Here is a 26,096-nt window from a genome sequence, read left to right on the forward strand (position 1 = left end):
TTATGAATAGTGTGAGAACTTGGTCGAGACTAGAAAGAGCGGTAAGGTATTCGATGCCATGAAATCTTATACTAATTGTATAGATTTTAGCCTGTTTTTAATGTTATAATCTACATTTTTGTCTCATCTTCATTAGTCCATGAAAATGTAAAACTGATTTAATCCCTGTTCTTGTTTTTTGATAAAACATATAAATATATTTATTATCATTATTTTAGTTCCATCTTTGTGCCTTGATAAATAAATATATCTAGTTGCCGTTATCAAAATTAACACTACTGTGTTATAAATGTGTTCGAACTATTATGGAGGTCAACATACAGTAATTAATCTGACCAAGCTCCACTGCATGTAAGTACATTCCCTCCTCCACACTCCCTGATTTAAAGTCGCAAAGTAACAGGTTCCACTGTTAATTTTTTGGGGGGAAATACCGGATCCACCTCGAATGCATATGCCCAACTTCCACTTTGGTTCGTGTAATTTCTTCAGCAAAATTCACAAGTAGCATATGGAAAGAATTGCACCTTCCTGAGCTCTGCATATGGTCTGCATACAGTCTGTACCTCAGCTAGTTTTAATCGACACGCAGATTCTATTGCTATCTTTCCCTTACGGCCTCTGTATGGCGGCTGCATTGCATAAGTTGTAGACCCAATTCGCAGTCGGTGTGACTTATGTGTCAACCTTAGAAACTATTCATATACTTAAATAAAGGTCATATTAATGGGCATTTCAGAGGGTTGACTTGGATGCAGTTCACTTACTAAATAGTTTGGGTCAGCCGTGCATGGCACTTACTTTCTGATAGTAGAACGGGCACAAGGGGATGTCTGGTATTGATTACGGATATTGTGAGCCTTCGCAAGTACCTTGGAATAAGAGAAATAAGCCTCATACTGATACCTGTTATTGTTACGTGCTGGTCACTACACTCCAGCCTATCAAGCACCTTTGAGCAAAACCAGAACAGCGATCATGAACCAGCAGATCCTGTCTGAGGTTCAACATCACTGGTCTGACTACTTGAATGCCCTTTTAGATTACTGGACAGAATTTTCTTCAGACTGTGATTTGTAGATGTTGAAAAAGGTACAAAATACTTAAGTCTAGATTGTATGTTTCTGAAAGATGTCCTTTTGTTAGTGATCAGTTATGTTTATCTGGAATATTACGGTGTTGCGGTCAAACTGGAAAAACTCATCAGGCTCTCAAGGAATCTATTACGACATGCCCTTAGGCCTGCCCCTCGTTTACATATCTGCCCACTCATCGAGGATACTCATTAAAGGCTAATTACCTATAAATAGTGTATCATGTCGTTTTAATAAATCCCTAGAAGGCCGAATTAAGGATAGCCCTGTCAAACTGATGCACTGAGATTAGTAGTGGAGGGAGACTCAATAAATTGGGACAGATTATCAAAATATTAGCACCTTCTGCTAGCGCTGCAGGCTGCTGTTTTGTTTGGATTCCAGCCTTTTTTTGTCTTCTATTCTAGCGAGCTTGACACCTGGCTCTGGAGGGCAAGTACAGGTTACTGTATCAGAGCTGCGCTAATAGGCGCAATGGTGACGAAGCTGTGTGTGCGCCTTAGTGTGTGTGTGCATGTGTGTGTGCGTGTGTGTGTGCGTGTGCGTGTGTGTGTGTGTGTGTGTGTGTGTGCGTGCGTGCGTGCGTGCGTGTGTGTGTTTGTGTGTGTTCGCTCCCTGCCGGCATGGTGAGTGTTTAATCTGGCCCGGTGGTGTGCCGTTGGCCCGGCTAATCACAGTGTGTCTGCAGGAGTGCGCCGAGCCAGGGGAGCACGCCGTCGCTAACAGCGCCTGACAGACTCATTAAAGAGGCCTGGCACTGAGCTTGAAACACACACGCGCATACACACACACACGCACACACACACAGGAAAAGGTTCTGTTATTTGGAGAAATCCCCACGCTTGTTTTTGACACGTTTGCACACATACACACACATACAAGCTCCACACACAACCATTGTTCTACAATGCGTGCGGTCTCTTGCTCAGTCAAGAACGCACACATATGCGTGCACACACACACGTTTAGTGTTCCGCGTGTGAGAACAAGGCAAGCGGTGACCCCGCACAGTCGCAGCCCAAACACAGACAAGAGCCAGGAGCATCTGAGAAAAAGCTGGGTGGAGGATGGAGGAGGTGTGGAGGGTGGGAAAAAATGATGAGTGTAAGGGAGAGAGGAATTCCTCACACCATGTTCCTTTTGAAAGATCTGTTTGGACAAGCAAGATGCTTCTTAATAGTCCAGTTATCACCTGTCCTAACTGTGACATATATTAATGCAGGCACATAACTTAAAAATATTACCTTTTCATAGGTTTAGCCAACATGACATTTTGTAAAATTTGAATGATTGCTTAAGACTTTCCCCCACCAAGGTTAATTGCCACTCATCGGCTCCAGAGAGTCAAGTGTTGGGCTGAATAGCAGGTGAATGCAAAGTAGGTCAGTTGGTAGTCAAGTGTGGCCTTGCCAGATGTTTTGTGCCACTGCTCTGGCACAAATAAATGTGCATGAAACAGTACAGAACGGGGACAGGGAATGTAAAAAAAACAAAGCAGAGATTGTTTACTTAATGCAATGGTCATGTTTAACTGAGATTTATTGGAACAATATTTTGTTTGGTGCCTCGGATAATTTGGACGTAAGACATGGTATTAAGACATCTGCAAGTTGTTTTTATACTGTAAAGTATGTGCAGAATTGTCTCCTCCAACTGTGATAGTATAAATGAAATCTGCCAAAATGTAACACACAGATAACAGTCTACCGTTTCACCTCAAGTCACGCTGAAGCATATGGCCACTTGTGGCTGGCATGAGGAGCTGAAATAGCCGTGTACATGTTCACTCAGTGTTCCTTGTTGCCAGACAGATGGTCTTATATGCACACCCGTCAGAGAAGCTTTTGATCAAAGTATTTTGTTCACAAATACAAACTGAAATTCCTATCAAGTCAGTGGCAATGATACAAAAACAGCAAGAAAAAAAGCTACAAATTAAAAAATGAGCACTAAACATCGCTTAACAGATGGGACACTTCTCTTAGTCATTCAAGACTACTGGTGAACTCCAACTATTGTGACACTGAAACTCTTAATAACGCTGGAGAAAAGTACATTGTAAATTCTTCTCTGCTTACTTCATGCTAACCTCCGGTGGACGGTCAGAAAAAGTGTGACAAAATGCACACTGAGCTAATCTACTGAGGTGCACTGACAGTTCTTGTGATATGCTCAGTTGGCTGCTCACACTTATTGTGCCAACCTTGTTTTTTTTTCAACAAATGACATAACTAGAGCAAGACAATGCAAAACTCTCACTCTTTTTTTTTTTTTTTGGTCAGGCAATGTGGAGGATCTGTATGTATTTTTTATGCCAGAATGTTTTTTATTTGTTCAACAGGACAGTTTGATATCCTCCTTCTGTGGTTACTTAGATTGTGATGGATATTTATTGGAAAATGCAGTCAAACCGAACAAGGTTTGACAGGGGATAGAGTTGAAAGAAATGGATAAACAGCAGAGAATAATAGCAGTATTAAACATTATGTGGCTACTATAACGTGACTTTGGAGTTGGGATTGAGCTGTACTGTGCAGACTGGGACTGTTATGAAAAGAATAAACAAGAAGGAAATAGGACCGTGTAGGACAACACAAGGAAAGGGACTGATGTGTGCTGCCTTTTTCTATAACTCTTTTTCTCTGAATACAATAGCTCCATTTGCTCTTTGCTCTTAAGCATTCTACCTGACCCCCCAACCCCCTGCATCCCCTGCCCCCTCGCCCACTTCTCTCTAGTATGACATTGAGGGAATGTGATGTGATATATTGTAGTGAATAATGTATTCAGCCAGGATTGTACAGAGCGCATAGAGCAGATGGCAGCAGGTTGATCTCGATGTGTGCGTGTGTGTGTTTGTGCATGTTGTGTATTTAATGACAGTGTGTGTGTGACATGCATATGAGTTTGTGCGTGCGTGCGTGCGTGCGTGTGTGTGTGTGTGTGTGTGTGTGTGTGTGTGTGTGTGCTCAGTGACCCAGAATGGGGGAGGGGATGGATGAGAAGAAGTGAGGTGGGATTGGAGGAGGCTCTGTGTGTTGGAGTGCATGTGTTTGTGTTTGTGTGTGTGTGTCCTTTGTCAGATAAAAAATGCAAATGGTGGATTATTTTAATGCATTTTTTCTAGAACCTTAATCCCTAAAGCAGTTGAAATGAAAATAGTATGGGGTTTTTTTCTTTCAAACTCTCATACACCCCCCCCCCCACCTCATTTTTTTTTTTTTTAGTTTTGTATTCCCTGGTTGTAGTTTACAAGCTGTCTAGGAACAAAATCCCAGCAATGTAATTCCATTTTGGTCTAGTTACAGCCAAACTGACAAATAAAAAATGACCAAATCTTGTCAATGCTCTTTGCTTCTCTGAGTGGATTTTGTGTTATGCACAGAAAGCAAACACTAGATCGTGAGGTAGTCTCGCTTAAGGTCCAAGGAAAGCTATGATGTAAATATATACATAACATGGAAGTAAATTAAATAAAATGTACACAGTTCAACAGTTCTCGAAGATAAATGCGGTCTAAAGACAATCCATTGTTAATAGAGTGTGCTAATTTTGGCTTGGGTAAAACCTTTTTTTTTTTTCATATATACCACAATGTAGGGATGAGAGAATCTCATGGAAAGTTTTTAAATCTTGCATTGTGGAAAAAAAATGCACTACTGCAATGTCTATGTGGTTATCATCCTGACCATGTCTTTCTGGGCCACGAACAAGTAGCAGTCCCATTTTCTGTTTCATACAGTATTTTCAACATTTTTTTCCTTTTAAACTTTAGAATACATGAGTATTTAGTGCGTTGACAAGTGATCAGCAAGGTTAACAGCTCTGAATGAAACATAATTAATGTGCACAAGTTGTTGCCTATAGATGAAAGTAACAGATGGCAGCATCTATTAACATTCACAGAGATGATGTTTATGTACTGAAGGTCATCAAGCAGTACTTTACACTTGGCAGTGATCATTAAAAAGCCACATCTGATAGCGGTGGGAATGATGGAGTCACAAACGATTGCATGTTTGTGATATTTTCCCAACGCTGTCAACAGTGTCACAATACAGCAATAAACATGAACAGTATACAACATGCATACTATAGCATGATAGCTGATAAAGAAGGGAAAACTTGTCGAAACAGACTATTTTTCACACAAAGCATACGTAAGAAATAAAATACGCCATGTTTATACTTCCAGCCAACACTTTTTGTGCATTACATCGTTCAACACTTTATCAAAACAAAGTAACAACGATCTGCACCATGATGTCATATATTTGTTATTAATCGATCAATTATATATGAGTCATGTTGACAGCACATGGAGGATAAAAATATTGAAATTCACATAAAAGAAAAGTTTTTAGCTAAATATTTTGGTCAAATAGTGTTCCTTATTGAATGAAGCACCAGTGTGGTTCTGCGTGTTTCCTTGATATCTCTCGCTTGACTGTGAGCAGATGGTCCTTTTGGAAAGGAGGCGGGGTGGTGGGGATGTACATGCTTGTCTCCTTGGCATTAGGGACAGTGAGCATAATTGAGTAAATGTATTTAAGTATTTCAGCGAGCCGATTCAGCCTCTCTGGGATGGTATATTGTACTTAGGAAGAATATTGCCCGAGGCTATTCATTAGTGGTAAATAATTGAGATGCTCAGATAGTGCTAAGGTGAAATGCCTCTTATTATTTCATGCCGTTTGTGTTCTTCTGGCTCTTCAGTTTAAGGATATTAAAAATGCATAAGTCTTCCCACAAATGACTCACTCCAAAGACTGTCTCACTGAGCTCTAATAACTAACAATTCCTCTTTGTGGTTTTCAACCCATAGTGACTTCATCAATTCTCTGTCTGCTTTTGATCATGTTCTTTTTAACGATGTTATTATAGTGCCAAGACTCGTGGTGTAAGTCTCTGGTTTGTAGATGGTCGTATCCTGTCTGCACGCTCTTTTGTGTGGGAGTGTTTACCTGGCAAACAACATGCCATTGTGTATGAATAGCAAAGCTTTATGTTATTCATAGATTGTCGTTGGATATCTCACTGGCAAAGAACTGTCGTACATCTGCCTTATGCCAGCACTGAGTGCTACCCATTTATAATGGTCAGCTTTGAATGCTGTTGCTTTTTTGGTCATGCAATTTAAATTCCAGTGATCTAGGACAGCTAGTTTTTCGATTGTACTCGCTACTTGCAATTTTGGTTAGATAAAAGCAAGTTTTTGTCAACACTGAGGCTCGTTATAGGTTAGTAATGTCTGCTTGTAGCTGGGTTTTGCTAATTGAAAGCTAGTTTTGATAAACAATAGTTTACGGTGGTCAGTTTTAGCAAGTTTTGAAGGATTGCTTGTGGAATTGTAAACATTAGGCTTGCTTGAAGCTATTTGCAGACTGCCTTTTGTCTACTTATAATCAGCCATTTGGCTTGGTTAGAGATCCTAGGTGGTTACTTTTTGGGCTAGCTTTTGGCTCATCGGCTGCTGCTGGTCATGCAAGGATTTGTCAACAGTGCTATTTACAGCTCAAAGATGAAAGACATGCAGATCTAATACAGATGGTAACCATCACAACTTGTATTTGTTAAATTATTTTATTGTGAATTTTGCTGAAGGAATGTCCTAGAACCATGTACACGATAACCTAATTTAACAGTGTTGTTTTGCCATATTCTGTTTAGTTTTTGCACCCTAACAAACACAAAGGGCAGATGCACACCTGCTTCCCTGAGAATTGCAGATCAATCCGATTGCACAAGACGTTGGCTGATGTTCCAGTTGTTCAAATGGAGTTGTTGCTGCAAGCATCATGCAGAGTTCACTCAATGCTCCACCATACATCTTTAGTCTCCACGGTCTTGGCTTAGTGCCGCGGCCTTGTCGGGCTTTGTGTGTCTGCTTGTCAGTATGAGGAGTAGCGCAGGGAAACGAGTGAATGGTAGGTATGGGGTGGAGGGGCGTGCATTTTGGGTGGATGGTATGTCAGCTCATTAACCTCCATTCTCCACCCAGCCCCCAAGGTGGAAGCACTGTGTTGTCTCATGCCATTACTCCTCCCCTGCACGTGTGCGTTGGGAACGAGGGTTGTAGAGGATGTGGAGGATTTGGGAGGTTTGTGAGCCTGTGTGTGTGCGTGTGTGTGTGTTGTGGTTGTTTGGCTTGACATGTTCCTTTACAAATGCACTGCTTGTACCTTGCAAACTAAAGCCCCACCATGTCGTTTCCTTCCCCACTTTTGTCTTCTCTGTCTCCTCTCTTTCCTCTCCCTGCTGTCTCTGTCTGTCTCGCTCTGTCTCTCTATCTCAAACCACAGGCCCGGTACAGTGTGGGTGAGCGAGGGGTCAGGCTCCACTCTGCCCCCCCTCCAGGCATCAGTCCAGCTAGGAAAAGACTACCCACTGCTGTGGTGAGATACATTAGCTAAGACCCACTTCATGAAAACCTCTCCTGTTTGTGCTGCCCAGTTGTTTGGAGAACTTTGACCTCGTAGCACTGACTTACAGACCCTATAATGATGATGTCAAGTAATGAATGAAAACAGCTGACAAAAACCTTTCTGGCATACAACTATTGTTGCACATGCAATCATTCTACAATAGGGTGCCAATATTTTCATGTTTCAAAAACAAGAATCCAATTTATTTTCTTGATAAACTTAATAGCCATATGGGAAGGGATTTTAACAGAGGAAAAAATGCTAGCTGGATCTTTAAAATTTTTATAATTAGGAATTATAGTTGTATATTTAACTAATGTGTTTATTAATTGATCTTGACTTGTCTTGACAACAATTGGGGCAAAATGAATTGCATTACCTCCTTGAAACCAGTCGATAAATTAGTCTTGAATCAATCCCTCAGTTGATGCACCTATAAATCAAATAACTATCACTTGGATACATACACGCTTTTGCTAACATAGCTTTAGTTACCGTTAAGTACACAGTCCAGTTTCCTTTTCCACTCGCATTACGTCTCTTCAATGAGTAATTTTAGTCGTGTTTTATTGTACTGTGCTTAACTTATCTCAATCTGCATTTTCAACAGTTCAAACCGTTCAAAAGTTTGGGGTCACCCAGACAATGTAGTGTTTTCGATGAAAATTACCATGTTTACACAAGTGTTTTCAAAAGTTTTCAAGAGCTTTCTAATCATCCATTAGTCTTGTAACACAATTAGTAAACACAATGGGCCATTAGAACACTGGAGGGATGGTTGCTGGCATACACTTATGTAGATATTGCATTAAAAAACAGACGTTTGCAGCTAGAATAGTCATTTACCACATTCACAATGTATAGAGTGTATTCCTGAATAATTGAACGTTATCCTCATTGAAAAATAGCAATTTTATTTAAAAAATAAGGACATTTCTAAGTGACCCCAAACTTTTGAATGTTAGTTTACAAGTAGTGGTCATAGTCTCCACAATCTTAAACTGCAGGTGTTGGGAAGAAGGAACACCAGAATATTATGTTCAAAGTTCAAATGTGTGATTTCAAAACCACATTATTATTTAATTGATAATTCATAATTTGATGTGGAATTAATGTGCAGAGAAGAAACAAATATCATCATGCATTCGGTGTGATTTATGAACATATTGCATTATTTTTGTTCAAATGCACAAACAGTGTTTGATACCATCTGTTATCGTTGATAAATAGAGCAAAGTTACTTGTTTTATAAAGTGTAAAACTGAGACACTTGAAAGTAGCTGTGATCCCTGTGTTTGTAATCATCGTCGTTGTCACTACCACAACTGTCAAACTCTTTCTTGCTTCTTTACTATTCTGTGCACAGGCTGCAAGCAGTAGATTGCAATGTGATAACCAATTATATGATGGAGGAAACCAAATTTTTTTCCCCCCTCTTGCTGCAGTTAGTTATCTGATGCTGTTGTTCACTGAGGCAAAGGGCTTGGGGTAATGTGACATTCACTCTGCCCTTTATCTCCTCCTCATCGCTGTTTACCTCAGTTAGTTTCTTGCATCCTCTCATGAGAAACCTCAACAACATACTGCATTGTATGCACACTCACACACACACACACACACACACACACACACACACAAACACACACAAACACACGTTCTCACCTCAGAATGTGTAACTGCCAGGCAAACCGATGGGATAACTACTTTACTTCCTAGTGGCGCCCATGTAGTTAAATATAGCACTATTGTGCACCTGCTGGGCCCAGCTCATTGCACGTGATGCTGCTGCGCTGGAAGCTGTTCAGGTGTTTCGGCTAGTTAGCATGCAGTTATTGATTATACTCTGCAGCTTTGCGCAGTCTTATTATTTTTCTTTTATATCTTTGAAGCACACATTATTTCTCATGGTCAGATGGACAGTGGTAGCATGGTTGCAATGTGCATACTGTGCAGAGAGTTCAATAGACAAGGTAGCATTTGTCCACAGCTTCAAAGCACACGGAAAAAGAAAAAAAGGCAGTCCAAGCCTAGTAAATTGTTCCAGTCACACAGGAACTATAACCATGGCTGACAAAAGCGATAATAAATGCTTTGTTTGTGAATGGATAATCTGACTGACACCAATCCCGAATGCAGACCTGATTTCTTTAATTCAACATTTGACGGAATAAATTCAGAGACGACATACTGTTGCATTATACCCAGAATATCCAGGTTGTGATAAATTTCAGGGTTTTTATTTTTTTTTATTTTTTATCAGCAATATAAATGAATACCAATAAGTGTCTGTGTACGCTGCCATTTTCGCCATTATCATTCTGGTCAAGTCAGTCAACACTAATTTAGAAATCCATATCGGGTGGGTTCCGGTGCACCTCCAAATTAGAGTTGAAAACTTTCAAACTTCCTGGGTTTCTGGAATGAAGTAAAATTAGACCAGAACTGGAAATGCATCTTTTAAACTGCACATATTTATAAATGTGGCTCTGTGTCAAAATGAAATTGAAATGTCAAATGGAAGCATTTGGAGTGTGATTGCATATGTGTGCGTGAGTGTGTGTGTGTTTGTGTTTGTATGTCGGCAGGGCATTAAGAAGTCATGGCTTCATTTCATTTTTGGTTATTGCCTATGTTCAAGTGCTATAAAAAAAAAAGTCTTTTCGCCAAAGGACGATTGAGATGCTAACAAAATGGGAGGTAAAACATGTCTGCTCTGTTCGCGGATGACTAATTCTGTTTAAGGACTGCACGCAGCTCAGCTATCGCAACATGAGCTGTGGTTAGTGATCTTTGGGTACTATGACAATCATAGGGATGCAATTTTATAGTAGCCAGTGTACGTTTGTATTGTTTTAAACCTGAGGGTAATATAAATGTAGTTGCATGCTCATCATTCTGATAAGCAGTTCAATTCTCACTGGGTAGGAAAACATGAATTTTTGTTACAATTATTCATGCGGCGCAGTGATGACTTGAGTCTTTGGTTTTGCATTAAGTCCCTGCTTTTCAAATAAAGGTTATGTTCTATTACATACATATCTTTTTCAGTGGTGGGCGTTTAATTACATACATACATACATACATACATACGTACGTACGTACGTACGTACGTACGTACATACATACATACATACATACATACGTACATACATACATACATACATACATACATACATACATACATACATACATACATACATACATACATACATACATACATACATACATACATACATACATACATACATATTTTACATTTAAATAAAAAAAAAAAAACATCTTGAAACCTTGAATTGTACTAAAATAGTTTGAGGTCCTATCGGTGAGATTTCAATTCTGATGAGCTCTCATTAGTTTACCGAACCTGAGTTCAGAGTAGAAACAAAAGCGTTCTCCTCAATCTTGCCTTACTTCTGTCGCTATCTCTGCAATTAAAAGTTGGATGTCTTTGTGGCTGCTCCACTGCAACAGATGAACAAATGAATGAGAGCTGCAAGCTTCTTTATTTTTAAATTGGTGGTGTCGGAAGCGGTTGATACCTATAATGTGTTTTTTTTTGTGGGTGCTAAATGTTTTTCCCCCAGCCTCTGAATAAGGATGTGCTGTTTTGTGTCATTTCACTTGAAGAGGCTTTATGGACATTCTAAATTGGGAGTGAGTATGTTTTGTTGTTGTTGTAGTTATTATATAGATGTATTGAGACCCTTAATAGTTTCCAACATGATACAAAGTCGGTAAATCATGTTTATCTTGTCCCTCATCTGATTAAGTTAGGAATGCTGTTGTTTAACTCAGTGGTACCGGTCCGTGGATCATTTGGTACCGGGCCGCACAAGAAAGAATAAATAAGGCAGGATTTTACAAATCGGTGACGTGTACATAACATACCATTACTGATGTTATATTGACGTTATGTTATGAGGATGCTGCAAGTAAAGTTGCATAGGAATACACAGTGGATTCACATTTATTATTACATTATACTGTGGTGTTCACATACAGAATTCCTCTGTGGAACTAAGGGTTGAAGAGTGTTTTGGGATGGCAGTGTCAATGTGGTGACGCACTTCCGTTGTTGTTCTGCAATATGATTGTCTGGAAAGACAGTACGGTGATGTTTAAGATTGTGGTTTGTCTGTTTTGCGGAAATGGAATCTTTCAAACACATGATTTTTTTGCAAAGAAATCTTCAATAAACAAAACTGGTCGTAGGGAGTAAAGTTACAGACATAGGCCTTTCCTGTATGGGAATCAGGTCCAGCTGCAGTCAAATGTGGGTGTTTTTTGGGTGTGTGTGGCATGCTCTCACACCCAGGAAGAAGAACATTTTTTTTGCAATGCTTTTTACAGAAACTGGAAATTAAATAACCAATTTTTCATGACATTTGATTTCAAACGAGTAAACCATCAGTTTATTGTGTATATGTGATAATAAAATGAGACAATTAAACATTTATTTGGATGTGCAGTTGCCTCTGAGGGAAGCCGTAACTACAATGTGGCCCACCCCAAAATTGACCCTGACACAACCGCCAGGCTACAGTGTGCGTGTGTGTGTGTGTGCGTGAGTCTTCATTGTTTGCTCGTGGTGCGGTGGCAGCATTGTTACTGTAGTGTTTTTTTGCGCGCGCGTGTGTGTGTGTCTGTGTGTGTGCGTGCGTGTTGGGAAACATCAAAATTCAGGGGCACATTGTCTCAGATTGAGGTTTGTTCGGTCTCTCCTGCAGCTTAATTGAACACAGAAGGAGGGAGCGAGTGAGAGATGTAGAAAGAGAAATCAAGAGAAGAGTGTGAAGATGAGGAAGGAGGGTGCTCAAACAGGCATGCATATTGCATGAGGAGCCCCCCCACCCCCGACCACAGCCACCCCTTCGACACACCAGCACCACCACCACCATACCCCTTTCTTCACAGAATGGCTGTGTACTGTTCTGGGCTTATTAATTCCGCTCGGTGAGAGAATTATTTTTAGAGACTTGGTGTGCTGGAAAAGGCTTTTAAAGTCACAAGTATTACACATTCTGTTTGAGATTGCCTTATATACATTGAAAAGTTCTAAAAGTTTGTTGAGTGGTAAGACACTGCAGTTTTTCTACACTTTTATTGCCACAGTAAAGATCCACTTTGATGTAGAATTGGTTAAAAGGACAATCAGAAGCGTAATCATTTTAGAAACAATAGTTTTTGACGAACGTCACTTTTTCAAAATACAACTCTAACACTACTTATACAATTAATAGAAAATACCAAGGAACTATTTCCGTGAAAGCACATTTTTATTGTAATTCATGTAATGTTGTATTGCAGGCTGAATAATCTGAGTTCAAAAAATAATAATACAAGGTAAAACTTTAATGTGACAGCTGGTTAGTGCATTTTTAAGTACAGTGCTTTGTTGAATAATTTACTGTGGGGTTTACGTCACATATTTTTGTACTGCGCTCATGGCATTAAAAGTTGAATTAGTTCACAATTTAATAATAGTCATGGGACAGTGGTATTCAGAGATGTCAATGAAAATAAATAAAAAATTAGATGCATCACTCACATCCACATGAGCACCTCCCCCCCCCTCTCTCTCGCTCTCTGTCCATCAATCCAAGCCAAGCTTGTACGTCTGTCATTCAGCCGCCCTCCGTCTCGCCTGTGACTCGATGAAATGCCCCCAGCAGTGTGTCGCACTCTTAGCGCTGTGTAACTATTCCACGTTTTCCCTGGCTATGCTAGTCAGGATTCCTCAACCTTGTGGCTTCATTATCTTTGAGACACTCATCTTTGTCGAAAAATTGCAAGATGTAGTTGTAGGCATTACTAGCTGCACTACTTTCTTTCCTATCTACTTCCTCACTCTAAACCACTCCACCCACTTTTCCTCTAACTCTGAATGCCTGTTATTTATTGTCCGTCTCAATTTAGGGTCTCACCTTTATCCTTTTAGGCCATCTACTCTGGTCTTCCCTATTATCCTTTTATGTATGCATTTTTAGTTCCTAATTTATCTTTCTTCCTCATCTTATCATTACACTCGCAAATCCTTTTTATTCCTCTCTCGCTGCACCACGTGTCATGCAGGGAAACATCGCAAACAGCGGTCCCTGCTGAACAATTACCATGCAAAGCAATCCAAATAGAGATGTTTGCCGAAAACAACATGTGTGTAATTACTGCTTAATGAGGCCCTTGTCTCAGGCAGAATGCCCAATTAGACTGCCAGGGAGCGAACGATGCCAAAGCCCTCTGAAGAAAGAGAGGGGAGAGAAGTAGAGGCAGGCTACGACTGCAACGCGAGGTTGCAAATGATGAGAACATGAGAGGAAGAAAGGGGGTAGGGAATGGAAAAGCAGTGAATGAGAAGATGATTTCTGCTGTAAATGTGGAGTAATGGCAGAGCTGATAGCATTGAGTCCAGGATAAATTGGCATTTTAAGTGAGGCAGTGCGTAGGAGAGCTGAAAGGGTGGGGGTGCTTTATATTGCAATGTATGAGCAGCCATGTTGAAGCACAAAATGGCTGACCTTTCTAGGTAGTATTTCATCATTTTGATTGGTGTTTTTACCCCTTACATTTAATATTATGTTTTATTGTTTGTGGCAGGTCACTGATGGTACATTTTGGTGCAGGCAGCATGTGGTCAGTTTCCACTCACTGATGATGTGGATGATAAGAATAAATGATTTTGTCTCATGTACCCTGTGACTGGCTGGTGACCAGCCCAGAGTTTAGTCAGCCATTTGCCGTAGTCAGGTGGTATAGGCTCTACCCTCCTGAGCAGAATAAGCAGTATAGAAAGCCAGTATAGAAAATGGATGGATGGATGGATGGATGGATGGATGGATGGATGGATGGATGGATGGATGGATAGATGGATGGATGGATGGATGGATGGATGGATGGATGGATGGATGGATGGATGGATGGATGGATGGATGGATGGATGGATGGATGGATGGACGGGCAGGTGGACTGGATGGGTGTATGGACAGACGCATGGGCGGATAGAAATATGGATGGATGCTTGAGGGTTCTATTTTGGTTGTGCCTAACGGCTGCATTTTCATTTTTGTGCCATTCCAATTGTAGTTTACCATGTTTGGAATATTCAGCGGACCCAGAAGATTTTCGTTTAAATGCCCCCGGTGCAACTGATAATTGGCTACATAAAGCAGACAAAAGTCAAGACCAAGTGAATCCAGGTCTAAGTTGTGGCACAGGTGGTGTAAGACAATTTTGGTAGATTTGATCTAGGGCCTAGGCAAAGACAGAGTCTGTGTGGTGGAAGTCACTGTATTTCATTCATAAATACAACATCAGCATGCACTGAACCCTCTGAATGATTATAGAAATCAATTCATTGAATGCACTATTGTTTTTATTTGCATATTTAATATGTTTCAAAAGCCTGAGACTGTGGCACAACTGGTGTGTCTGGGGTGGGGTGGGAGTTTGCCACACAGGTGCATTATGGGCTGGAAGGTGGTCTTCAGGTGCCTTGTCGCAGTGGTCAACTTTATATCATCTGCACAAGGAGATCTGCTTACTGTTCCTTATCAAAGTAATTGGCACGTGCTGATCTCCTGCACGGACTCCAGTGAGTCAGTTTTGCTTCTCCCATATTGAATATATATGAATATATGAATGTGTATCTCTATATATACACGTATATATATATATACACGTATATATATATATACACGTATATATATATATATATATATATATATATATATATATATATATATATATAGAGAGAGAGAGAGAGAGAGAGAGAGAGAGAGAGAGAGAGAGAGAGAGAGAGAGAGAGAGAGAGAGAGAGAGAGAGAGAGAGAGAGAGAGAGAGAGAGAGAGAGAGAGAGAGATTTGTGTGTATATTCAATATTATGGCAAGCTTTGACAAGATGCACTTAAAGCTGTATTCTCTTATGAGTCCATCTGCCTCGCAAGGTTAATATGAAAAAGGTTTTCAAATTAAACTGTCTGCCCCAACTCCACACGCTGCGCTTCATTAAGCAAATGTCCTCTTTCTCCCCAGCATGAAGTAAATTAGTCAGCATCCCATTTGAAATACGTAGTTTTCACTGCTCAGGATTTTATCTTTCCTTATGAGTATAATTGAAGGCCTTGTCTCAAATAAAATCAGATACAACAGCAGTGAAGTAATGTGATATGTTAAAATGATAGTATTGGTAAGTTGAACATTTATTGAGACGTGCTGCAGGAGTGTTACATGGGCTTGATCACTTAAGCGTTCTATATTGCAAATTAGTAAGGTCATCTGTTATTAAAATAATATAACGGCTTGGGCAATCATTTGTGTGATTATTCCTTGCTATGTACAAGTGGGCCTTTCCGCTCAACGTGACTGCAGTGGGACCTTGACGTACGGGTGACCAAACTCATCAGTTTTTCATGAATCAATTTTTTTGCTTTGACTAGTGAGCAAAAATTTGTGTGCGAGACGGTCACAGCGAACTTTTAAAACGGAAAGCAAACGTTTGCTTCAATTCTTGCTTTATGGCCACTCCCAGTTGAATTTTTCTAATTAGTTCACATTTAGTAAACTGAACACAAAAAAAGACAATTATCCACATTGGGCAACGCTGTAATGGAATTTCCATTCATTACAATGAGAAATGGTGATTTGATGTACAGTAGTACTCCTACTTACGAACGCCTATACTTTGAACCTTTCAAGATACGAACCGGAGCCTCGCCACCAGTGTATAATGTTTCTTTCAGTCTTGTAACTCCACATAGTGGCTGCTACGCTATGCATCATTAACCAAGCAATGTCCAATGACATCCGCTCATTTCTATTTCTTACCTCTCACATGCTCATTTAGCTACCGTCCTCGTATCAACAAGATAATTAGAAATAATATGGTCTGTTAGTCAAGGTAATGTGTTGAAATTATGACTTCATCTGCATATGTTTGCAACTTCCTGTTTACAGCTCATCAACCTGGATGTTTTATAATGTATAGGTATTTTTGTAAGAGTGGTCCTATTGATTTTTAGTTCCAACACAAACGACACATTCAGCATTTGAGTTCAATTCAAAATGTTCAGGCACAGCCATCTGCTGTCAGACCAAGTTTAAAAACGATCCGTTTTACATTGGATTTGAAAGAAAGAATAACAAGAAAAAAAAATACCTTTATTTCTTCTAAATCCTATCTTATTGATTTTGGTGTGACAAATGTTTAAAGCTTAATAATAGTTTGCCCTCTTGTTGGTCACTGTTTTAACCAGGTATGTCATATCTTATTTCATGTCCTCCAGAACACAGCATGGTGTATTATGTCTTCAAGGCTTCTCTTTTTGTGTGCACAGACGGCCACCCGAATAAAAAAAGGGCTCCCAGTAGCTTAACATCTGAGGAATCTGGTGTGGAACGCTGTCGGGTTTGATCAGGTTGTCTCTTGCTGTCTGGCTTCTGAGCAGTGATATTACAAAGAGTGACCTCAGTCAGCAAACAGAGAGGGGGCTTCATTTGACACATTGAGTTTTTGTGAGCGTGCGTTTGTCTTCTGTGTGTTTGCGTGCGGGTGATTGTTATTATCCAGCCCAGTCAAGGTTTGTTCCATTTGCTGTGTGCGTGCTATGAAAAAGTGTGATGCCTTTGGAAGCCAAGGGCGTTTCACAATACGTCTGCTCTTAACAGGGTAGCAGTTTCTCCGTCACCTTGACACTGCACCTGTTCACTTACTGAGCTGTTTGTGGGGAGGAATCTCATTTTCTCCTGAGCTAAAAACAGACTCTGAGTTGGTTTTTTTGCCCCTCTTTGTAACAGCTGATCTTTGCAGGGAATTCCTCTGGGATTAATCTTTCCAGCATACTTGACATCAGAGCTAGCGTGTTGCATGTAGCACTCAAGTGGCGGCCTAGGATTGTTTCCCGACACTCTCGGAGGGGGGGGTCAGGGGTCACTGTTTGAGTTCTAACCCCCGTCAGACAGTGTTTTGGCACCTGCAGCAAGTGATCTTTCAATGCCTTGTTAGCTCGCTCTCGAAGACGCGCGTGTCGCTGCTGTGCGCTGATTCATTCACACTCCTTCTCACACACACCACAGAGCCCACAGGGAACAGCCTATCTTTCACCACTGAGCTCATGTAGCCTCATTACCGGCGCCGCTGATGAACAGTAATTACCGACAGTCCCATGCCACACATACTATAAGGTTTAACCAAAGTGACAAAGTCATTAGTCTCTCACTTCAGACCACCCGTAAAGGGCTTCTCTCCTGCACAACTCCTCCATGGCGTATTTATTGATTAATATTTATTTGGGTAGCATCTTAATGCCTCCTCTCTGCTTCTTCCCACAGTTTGATGGTGACAACATGTACATGAATGACAATAACCAAGAGTTTCGGTCACCAAACCAGGTAGGTGTGCCCACATCTGTTATTTATGTGAAACTGGAGACATTAAAACAAACTGTGTCTACGTTTAAGTCAATGGAATATCTTTTATTCTATTCTGTGTTTTAGTACCGCAGTTGTGACAGCCCATTTGGCAATGAAGATGTTGAATTTTTTAGAGCTGCTAGAAGGATTGGCTGCATGAAAGATTGTTTGCAGAACTGCAAAAATTACCTTTGGAAAATAGATTAAGATTCTGCAAATGTGGCCAATAATAAGTGCAATTCCAGTCACACCCTACTGTTTAATGTTTTCACAATAGTACAGCCATAAAACCTGCTCAGAGTCCTACGTAAGCTCATGACTTTGGACATTCACAATGGCATTCACAGATGTGGGCAAGTGTTTAATGAAACTAATATGCAGGTTATGGTGGGAGAAACAGGAGTAAGTGTGGAAAAAAACACACAAGCGCAAAGAAAACATGCAAACTCAACAAAGATAGGTCAGAGCTGAGATTCAAAGTCAGAACCTTTGGCTGTGAGGTAGATGTACCAACCGCATACACCAACCAATGGAATAATCATTTGTTCTTTCTGAAAAATTGAATATTGGTTAGATGTTACAGATGTACTTCCCCCAAAATATACCCATGCCTTAATACACACATTCATTTTCTGTATTAAAGTAAACAAACTCTGATTTATTATTATTAAGCTGTCAGTTGTGGTTTTGGTTGTGGCTGTGATTCACTCGCTCTGGAAAAAAAAGCTTTAGACGCAAATCTCCGTGCGGAAAGCTTTCTGTCAGTATGAGTTGTTTCTGTGTATTGCTGTTGTGATTGCTAGGATATTATTATTTTTCCATCTGGATCAATTCAGAGGGTCAAAATGTGTTGTCTGTTAGGAAGTGATCAGAATTTCCAGAATTCAAAAGACTCAGAAGTCACAATAGCAAACGTCCGATTTTAGTCTTAAACCGAGAAAATATGGATAAATGGTTTATTTCCTCCAAACAAAACTTATATTGACATATTATAGTGTATAGCACTTGCACCATTATTAATTAGGTTACAACTCACATGTCTGTGTAAAGATGAATGACAGGAGTGGGCCAGCAGTGAACACCACTGAGTTACTTTAACCCAAGAACAAACATGTCTAAAAATAATACATCCCAAAAGCTAATAATTAAAATTAATGGCTAGAAATAGATTCATCATGGCCCTATTTGATTGTCTTGTACATCACTAACTAACAGCGATATTTGAGTTTCTCCTGTTTTTCCACATGTAAGAGATTGCATTACGTAAATCTCCACAAACCACAAAATGTGTGCCATTTGCCAGATTATGTTATTTTAAACATAGCATATGGATTACACCATCAGCAGTGTTATCACTGCGTGAGTCAGCAGGTCACTCACAGCAGCCACATCTCACTGCTCGCAGCGTCACTGCTTGCTTTAGATGCATTCATAGTCACAGTCAGGGAGGTATGGACGGGCGCAGTGGTGAGTGCTCCCAGCTGCTAAGTGGGAGGGAACACACGGCTGGACATATGGTCAATTGTGGCACGTTGTGATTTGTTGATCCAGCGGTGCGAAAAGAGAGTGAAAACATGGTCAGGTGGACCCTCCTCATCAATTAGCGCCTTGCTAAATACCTTCAATGACAGGTCAAGACCATTGGGTGCAGAAAAACACAAACTTGTCACTTTCTACACTATGATAGAAAGTGACATTTTATTTTTTCACTATTCAGTTAGATTGTTTCTTCATGTGCGTGCTCCAGTAGTATTTTTTATTCATTTTTGGTAATCGTTGGTTGCGTGGTTGATAATTGTTTACTTAAGGGCCTCCCCACAGTGAGTGATGCGGTAGAACTCCACTCAACACTCATGCAGTGTGCAGGGGTTCATCACCCGCAAGGGGAGAAGTTCTTGCTGTTCCTGATCAACATACTTTGCAAGCACCAATCTTCTTCTCGGACTCCACTGTGACCGTTAAGCTTCCGCCATTTCTACCACGCGTCTATACTGTGCTAAATGTAAAGGGAATGAGGGGAGCCATTTCGATTGGTTGGGGAAATGAAGTCGGCTGTGATCAGTCCCACAAAAGCCCATTTCTAACTGCACCAAACTCGACTAGTGCAGTTAGCCTGCACTTTGCGCCAGACTTGGGAATGAAAATAATGTAGTGCTGTACAATATTAGCCAGAACGTGAGAGTCCATTGAATGAGACGAAGCACTTTTCAGAGAAGGCGTCCTTAAAACCAGGCATGTTCCGTCAGTGCAGAATTCAGAACCTGATGCAAAAGCAGTAGAGCAGCATCAGATGCGGTCATCATCACATAGCCGCCCTCTCTAAGCTTGGGAAGAGGAGGTACAAGTGGCATTGTAGCTTTTATTGTTATCATATTGTACCTACCTAAAATGAGAAAGTATTACAGTCATTGATTAAAATGGTAAGACACGTCATAGTCTGCGCTGATGCAGTTAAAAAAAAAAAAAAGCAAACAACTGTGGCTACATCCAAAATCTTTTTCAAAACGTTCAGAGCCATGATTTTTGTAATAAATATAAAGATGGTCTGATTAATCCATTAAATAGGCAGAAATTAATCTTTGTGGACTTACCTTGATGGTGGACCAGTTTTTTCTCCACCAAAGCATTGAAGCTATTCAAGTTTTTAATGAAAACAGGCTCACTCAAATATACCCAACTCGTGCGTGCTGGAGCCTATCCCAGCTGATTTCGGGCAAAAGGCGAGACACCCTGAAGATGTTGCCAGCCAATCGCAGGGCACAAATGGACAAAATATTCACAGTCACACCTAGAGTCAATTTAGACTCTAAATGTTCAATTAACCGACCATGCATTCAAAGTAGGAGGATATCAAAATACCCGGAGAAAACCCACATAGTTTAGTTTCATCATACTTTTCAGTTGTTCTCTAGCTATTTTAAACACTTTAATATGAATTCTAAAAATAACAACGATGTGGGGACAGACTAATAGTATCAACAATGACCGTTTTTGGTGTCATTTGTTCTTGCCAAGACAAAAGCACAAAAACAAAATGCTCATAAAACAACACACACACACACACACACACACACACACACACACACACACACACATTCACACACGCTCGCACAGATGATAGTAGTATAGTCACAAGGTGGCCTTAACTTTGATGTTGGGATTGAGTGACTTGTAATAAGAGGTTGAGAGGGAGCTTTAAAGCTCATTGTCTACTTATAGCTCTCATCACAGACTGGGGGTTCATTATTGTTAGTCGCATTTACTGGGCTGTCCTAATTATATGTCACTTTGCATGCATACATGCGTGCACACTAATTGGGATAAATGTCCGGCTTTGTACTTTCTCCGCTGCGGCAGCCATGTGTCAATCAGCGACTGCCTCGGCAGGTCTGCACTGTTGTGTCAACAAATAGCTTCTTAGTGGATAAAGCAATTTGGGCTTTTCAAAACATCTCGGCTGCAGTTGATGCTCTGTCAGTGATGTGAAAGAGAAGCTTACTCACCACCAGTCCCGAAACTGCCCACCACAAACACAAAGTTCACTCTGGCTTTAATTCCCCCAATCCTTTAATGCACCACAATCATTTGAAATGGGGGTGACGTGTTCATGCCTTTGCTGTAGTGTGGATGGTTTCAAATATTAGGCAGTAACATGAAATACTAGAATGATTAATAACTTGGCCTTCATTTGCACTAAGGCCTGTAAAGGGGCAATTTTTAAGCCGCCTGTCAGTCTTGTGCCGTGTTCTTCCGCAGCAACGAGTTGTTGTAAGAACACTTAGCAACCATTCAAATTTCATTTGTTGTTTGATTAAAATTATACAAATACAAGGTCAGAAGCAAGTGAATGCACTTCAGAACCCAGCCAGAGAGTTTGTGCACCCATTTGCGCACAACTCTGAACATGAAAGCACTGATGTTAAGTGATATTACTGGCAATTTCTGGTTGCCCTGTCCGATGCCAGACATGCTATTGTCCTTTTTCACGGCATTGTCCTGTCAAAATCATGCTGAAATTAGATATTTGGGGTAAAATTACGCTTATTTTTGAATGCTTTTTGTGATGTTCGTTCATTCCATGCAAAAGTGTCAATCAAGGATTGTAACGTGTATGGCACCACAACAACATTGATTCATTGTAACAATTCTGAAGATGAATTGAAACGCAACTACATGTAAAAAAAAAAAAAAGTGCTTGCATTATTTGAACAAAATTAATAATCAGAGCAATTTGCTGCGCATCTGAGTCATTTCTTAATGGATGCTTAATTTCATGCATTTTGCTTGTTAAATATTTCTGGCTTTTGACTTTACATCTGACAAATCAGTCTCAAATATGGAATAATGTTCTGCTTCAATAAAAAATGGGGATTACTGTAACATTAAACACGTGTATATATTTGTCTTTCATAACGTCTTCTGGGAAAAGGCTCAAGAGACAGTACGCTACCTTCAAAAGAATTTCCTTTTCGAAAAGAAGAACCCCTTAATACAACATCTAAGTGTGGATTCAGGACCGTTTCGGAGTCTGACCATGACACATGCCAGTGAAAAAGGTGCACGGAGCCAGAACAGAGAGCCCATTGTTTGCATCTTCCACAGCATACACAGTGAGGTAGCAGTTTGACACAGCCAGGAGATTGCATTACACATAACATCTTTGCACTCTTAAAAAGAGAGAACCGCTAATCAGAAACAGCTTTCAAGGGGGGAACGTTTACTTTCTGCTTGGACGCAATCACTTCATTCAAACAAGATGTTTTCAAGGTTCTGACCACTGTACATTTTCGATATGAAAGTGATGTTTTCCATGTGTCCCATTCATCACATAGTGTCATACTGTGGACAGCTTATTCGGATTGTGTTCATATATCTGTCCAAAACCATTAGGGGAATTAAAAAATGTTTCTGTTTTCTTGATTGGTTGAATAATTACTTGAGATTGCATCTCATAGTATATAGTTTTAACCTAATTTATTTCATCATACAGTTTATTGTCTCTTGCTTGATAAAACAAGACAATCATTACTACAATAAAATTAGGAATAGAATCATTGTGCATCTTATTTTGTTGCGGAACAGTGCACAGAAATAACGATTTAAAATGTCTGAGCTGCTAGAATAATGTTTCTAAGTGCTATTTTTGTGGCAAATTAAAATTGTCTGTCACTTCTGAGTTTAAGAGCCCACCCTCCCTTTGAGTCCCACTAAAAAGCATCTCACTTTATTGTGATTATCGTGCGTGTGTCAAATAATGCTGATTGCAGTGCATATTTTTGTAGCAGGGTAATAGCTGCATGACAGGGCTTGCCGCCAAACCAAAATGGCTACCTTCAACATCACCACACATTTTCTAATTTGGTTCAATGGACAATAAGCGTTTCTTTGGATACATATCAGGCCTGATCTGTTGGCGTGTGTCTGCAGACATGTCCTCTACATATATTTTGGAACATTTGGGCTGGTTTCTACTCACCCTGTAATTAGCCTGCATGCATAAACAGTATGTGTAGTATATTTGAGATAGTGATGTGGAAATGAGAGACAACAAAAGGAGAATATAGAGAAGCAGCTGTGTAGAGAAGTATATTTTAAGTTAAAAGAAGTTTGTGTGTGTCCTGCACTCTTGTTGGATCTTTTGCCTCGTGTCCTTTTGAAGCTGAGCAAGGGTCCACTGGTCTTCAGAGAAGCTGTAAGTTTCTTCCTGTGTATTCTGCTCGCAGGTGCCTTGCTGTGCCATGTGTCTGTATTGATTTGGGATGGTTGCAAGCCAACAGTCGCCGATGGGCTGTATTATAATAGAAAGCTCTCTAGTTGGTCTTGTGCTCCCTCTGGTTCTGTGTTTCTTTTTTTCCATTTTGGTCTTGTTGATTTGAATCTGTGTTTAGACACAGATAGTCTTTCATGTCACTCAGTGGCTATCTTTCTTTCGCCTCTCACCGGAATGAACTTCATACAAGCCAATTCATGTCTCAGCTCTTCTCGGTCATTCTAAAATAAATGTATTAAAAAAAAAAACAAATTTTTTTAACTGTGTCGATGTGTATCTACCTATCAAATGCTCAGGTGAGAATGTTGTTTTGCCTCTGCAGAATTTATTTCCAGCCAAGTTTGGTTTTACTCTGGCAGGGAAATGTCAAATCTGATCTCTTCTTCACACACCTCGGCTTATTGCAGCTTGACTGTGATAGACTCAGGTTGTCAAATCGAATCACTTTTAGATTTCCCAAATTATTATTATCATTGTCGTTACTCTTTCAAACTTTCTGCATTGTCTGCTCACCACTTTTTAATACACCCTACAATTTGTGCTTCTACTCATCAGTCAATGTCATATCACTGTTTTATTGTCAGTGCATAACCTCCTGGTATTGTTAGCATGCATATTTACATTATGCAAATTAAGGGCAAGTTTCCAGTGCACTAGTCGATCAACGCCACAATTAACAGAGCACATTGACCCGCAAGATTGCAGTCCGAAGGTTGGTGTTGGGAAGGTGTTTTAGATGCACGCTACAGGGAGGTGGATGGGATAAGCAGATCATTTCTCATTTGTAAGGTTCTTAAAACAATTAAGATAATTGTTTCTGTTTTGTTTTTTTATATTCCACTGCGGCTAACTTTTCAGGACTTGTCAACCAATATAAATGTTCTTCATTCCAAACATTTGACATGATTATTGTGACTTCCGTTAATCAATATCCAGATGTGGTTAATCAATATCCAGCCTTTATGAACAGCAGGAATCGGCCTTTAAGCCCAAGTGTCACCACCACCACCACCACCTCCTCCTCCTCGCTATCCCTCTCTGAGTCACGTCAGTACACCCTGGCACCACACACCCCGATGTAGGCGAAGGCATCGTTACTCAATAGTGACTCACAGTGAACCATTATAGCCCCACTGCCACTCTGCTCCCCCTTATCAGAGAATCTGCTTGTTTCTCACCACCATAAAGGGACATTTAAGACAAAGGATGAGAAATAAAACTCAAGTGTCTGAAAACGCCAACACATTTGAATCCTTCTTTGAGTTTACATAGAGCCGTCGGCAAGGTCAGGAGAGTTTCACAATATATTCAAATTTTAAAACTGAGTGTTATCAAGTCGGGTTAAACACTGTTTATAGCACACAAATACAGCAGTCCTGTAAAATCGCAATTTGAAAATGATGCTCGGGGAACATGGGAGTCACATCAGCAAAACGTCCACGCCTATGCTTGGAGGAATTGTAAAAAGCTGCAGCCAGGGATCTGAAGTTATTTATGTAGGTCAGCCCGTGCCCGCCAATAAGTCCAATTACCGTCAGCCTCAGAAATAGAACAAGCAGCGACCTTTGCTCTGCTTTCATGAGCATGAAATGGATTCAGGACTTGATGCAAGGATGGCACAATGAGAGGAAAAAATAGAAATGCAAGCATGTTTAGAATGATCATATTAGGCAGTTGAGGTTGAAAGGGAGCGAGTAAATGGATACAGCGACTAATACTGACATTTAAGAGGTGAAGAACATCAAAATGACCCCACGGTCCCGCTCATTTTGCCAGGCTGCTTAAAATGCGTCTTTCTGCAGAACAGCAGCACTCCCTCCAAAAATGCAGCAACTTATCAGCACCAAGAGAGCACTCAATGATTCATACAGTCTCTTAACAGAACTTGAATCCTTGCCTCTATTTCGGTCCCAGCATCTTGCTGTAAATGCAGCACGATGGAGCGGAGGGATTTAGCGGGACTAAGTAGTTGGATATTTCTATTGGTTTTCACTGTGTTTTCCCCCTCCCTCACGCTCACTCTCGCTCACTCTCCTAGTGATCTTTCTCATCACATGGAGACCAAGGTCATGGCTGATTGAAATATAATAGAAGTGTAGACATCTGGCCTAATACTGTGGGAAGTTAAATCTATTTTAATGGCCCCTGCCGCAGTGGATTCTCTCTGATGCACTCTTGCGCTTCGCTGACAGTAAATCACAATGTTCTCTTATTACCCTGACTGGAATGAGGGCATAGAGAAAGAACAATGAGGGATCCACATCATTTGTTTTCACCCCTCCCTTGCTTTTTCCCCTTCCCTCCGCCCCACCCCTTCTCCTGTCTCTGCTCCGTTTGCGAGTCATAAAGCAAGGGGCTAAAAGACTGACATCATGAATATAAAAATAAAGGCGATTATACTC

At 40.4% G+C, this 26,096-nt stretch overlaps 1 protein-coding gene across 3 annotated transcripts in view; it reads left to right on the top strand.

Moving 5' to 3' along the window:
- Positions 1–26,096, top strand: part of LOC147062037 (TOX high mobility group box family member 2-like) — a 119,575-nt gene that overhangs the window by 51,183 nt on the left and 42,296 nt on the right. For 2 of the 3 annotated variants that reach the window (XM_085927717.1, XM_085927699.1), the window contains exons 2-3: positions 7,397–7,489; positions 17,844–17,903. In XM_085927717.1, the coding sequence (XP_085783843.1) occupies positions 17,859–17,903 (45 nt within the window). In that variant the 5' untranslated portion in view covers positions 7,397–7,489; positions 17,844–17,858. The remainder of the gene's footprint in view (positions 1–7,396; positions 7,490–17,843; positions 17,904–26,096) is intronic. The other variant, XM_085927709.1, reaches the window with a different exon arrangement.

Source organism: Syngnathus leptorhynchus, chromosome 1 (genome assembly GCF_054491065.1).
Source record: "Syngnathus leptorhynchus isolate UIUO chromosome 1, UIUO_Slep, whole genome shotgun sequence".
NCBI classification, from domain to species: domain Eukaryota; kingdom Metazoa; phylum Chordata; class Actinopteri; order Syngnathiformes; family Syngnathidae; genus Syngnathus; species Syngnathus leptorhynchus.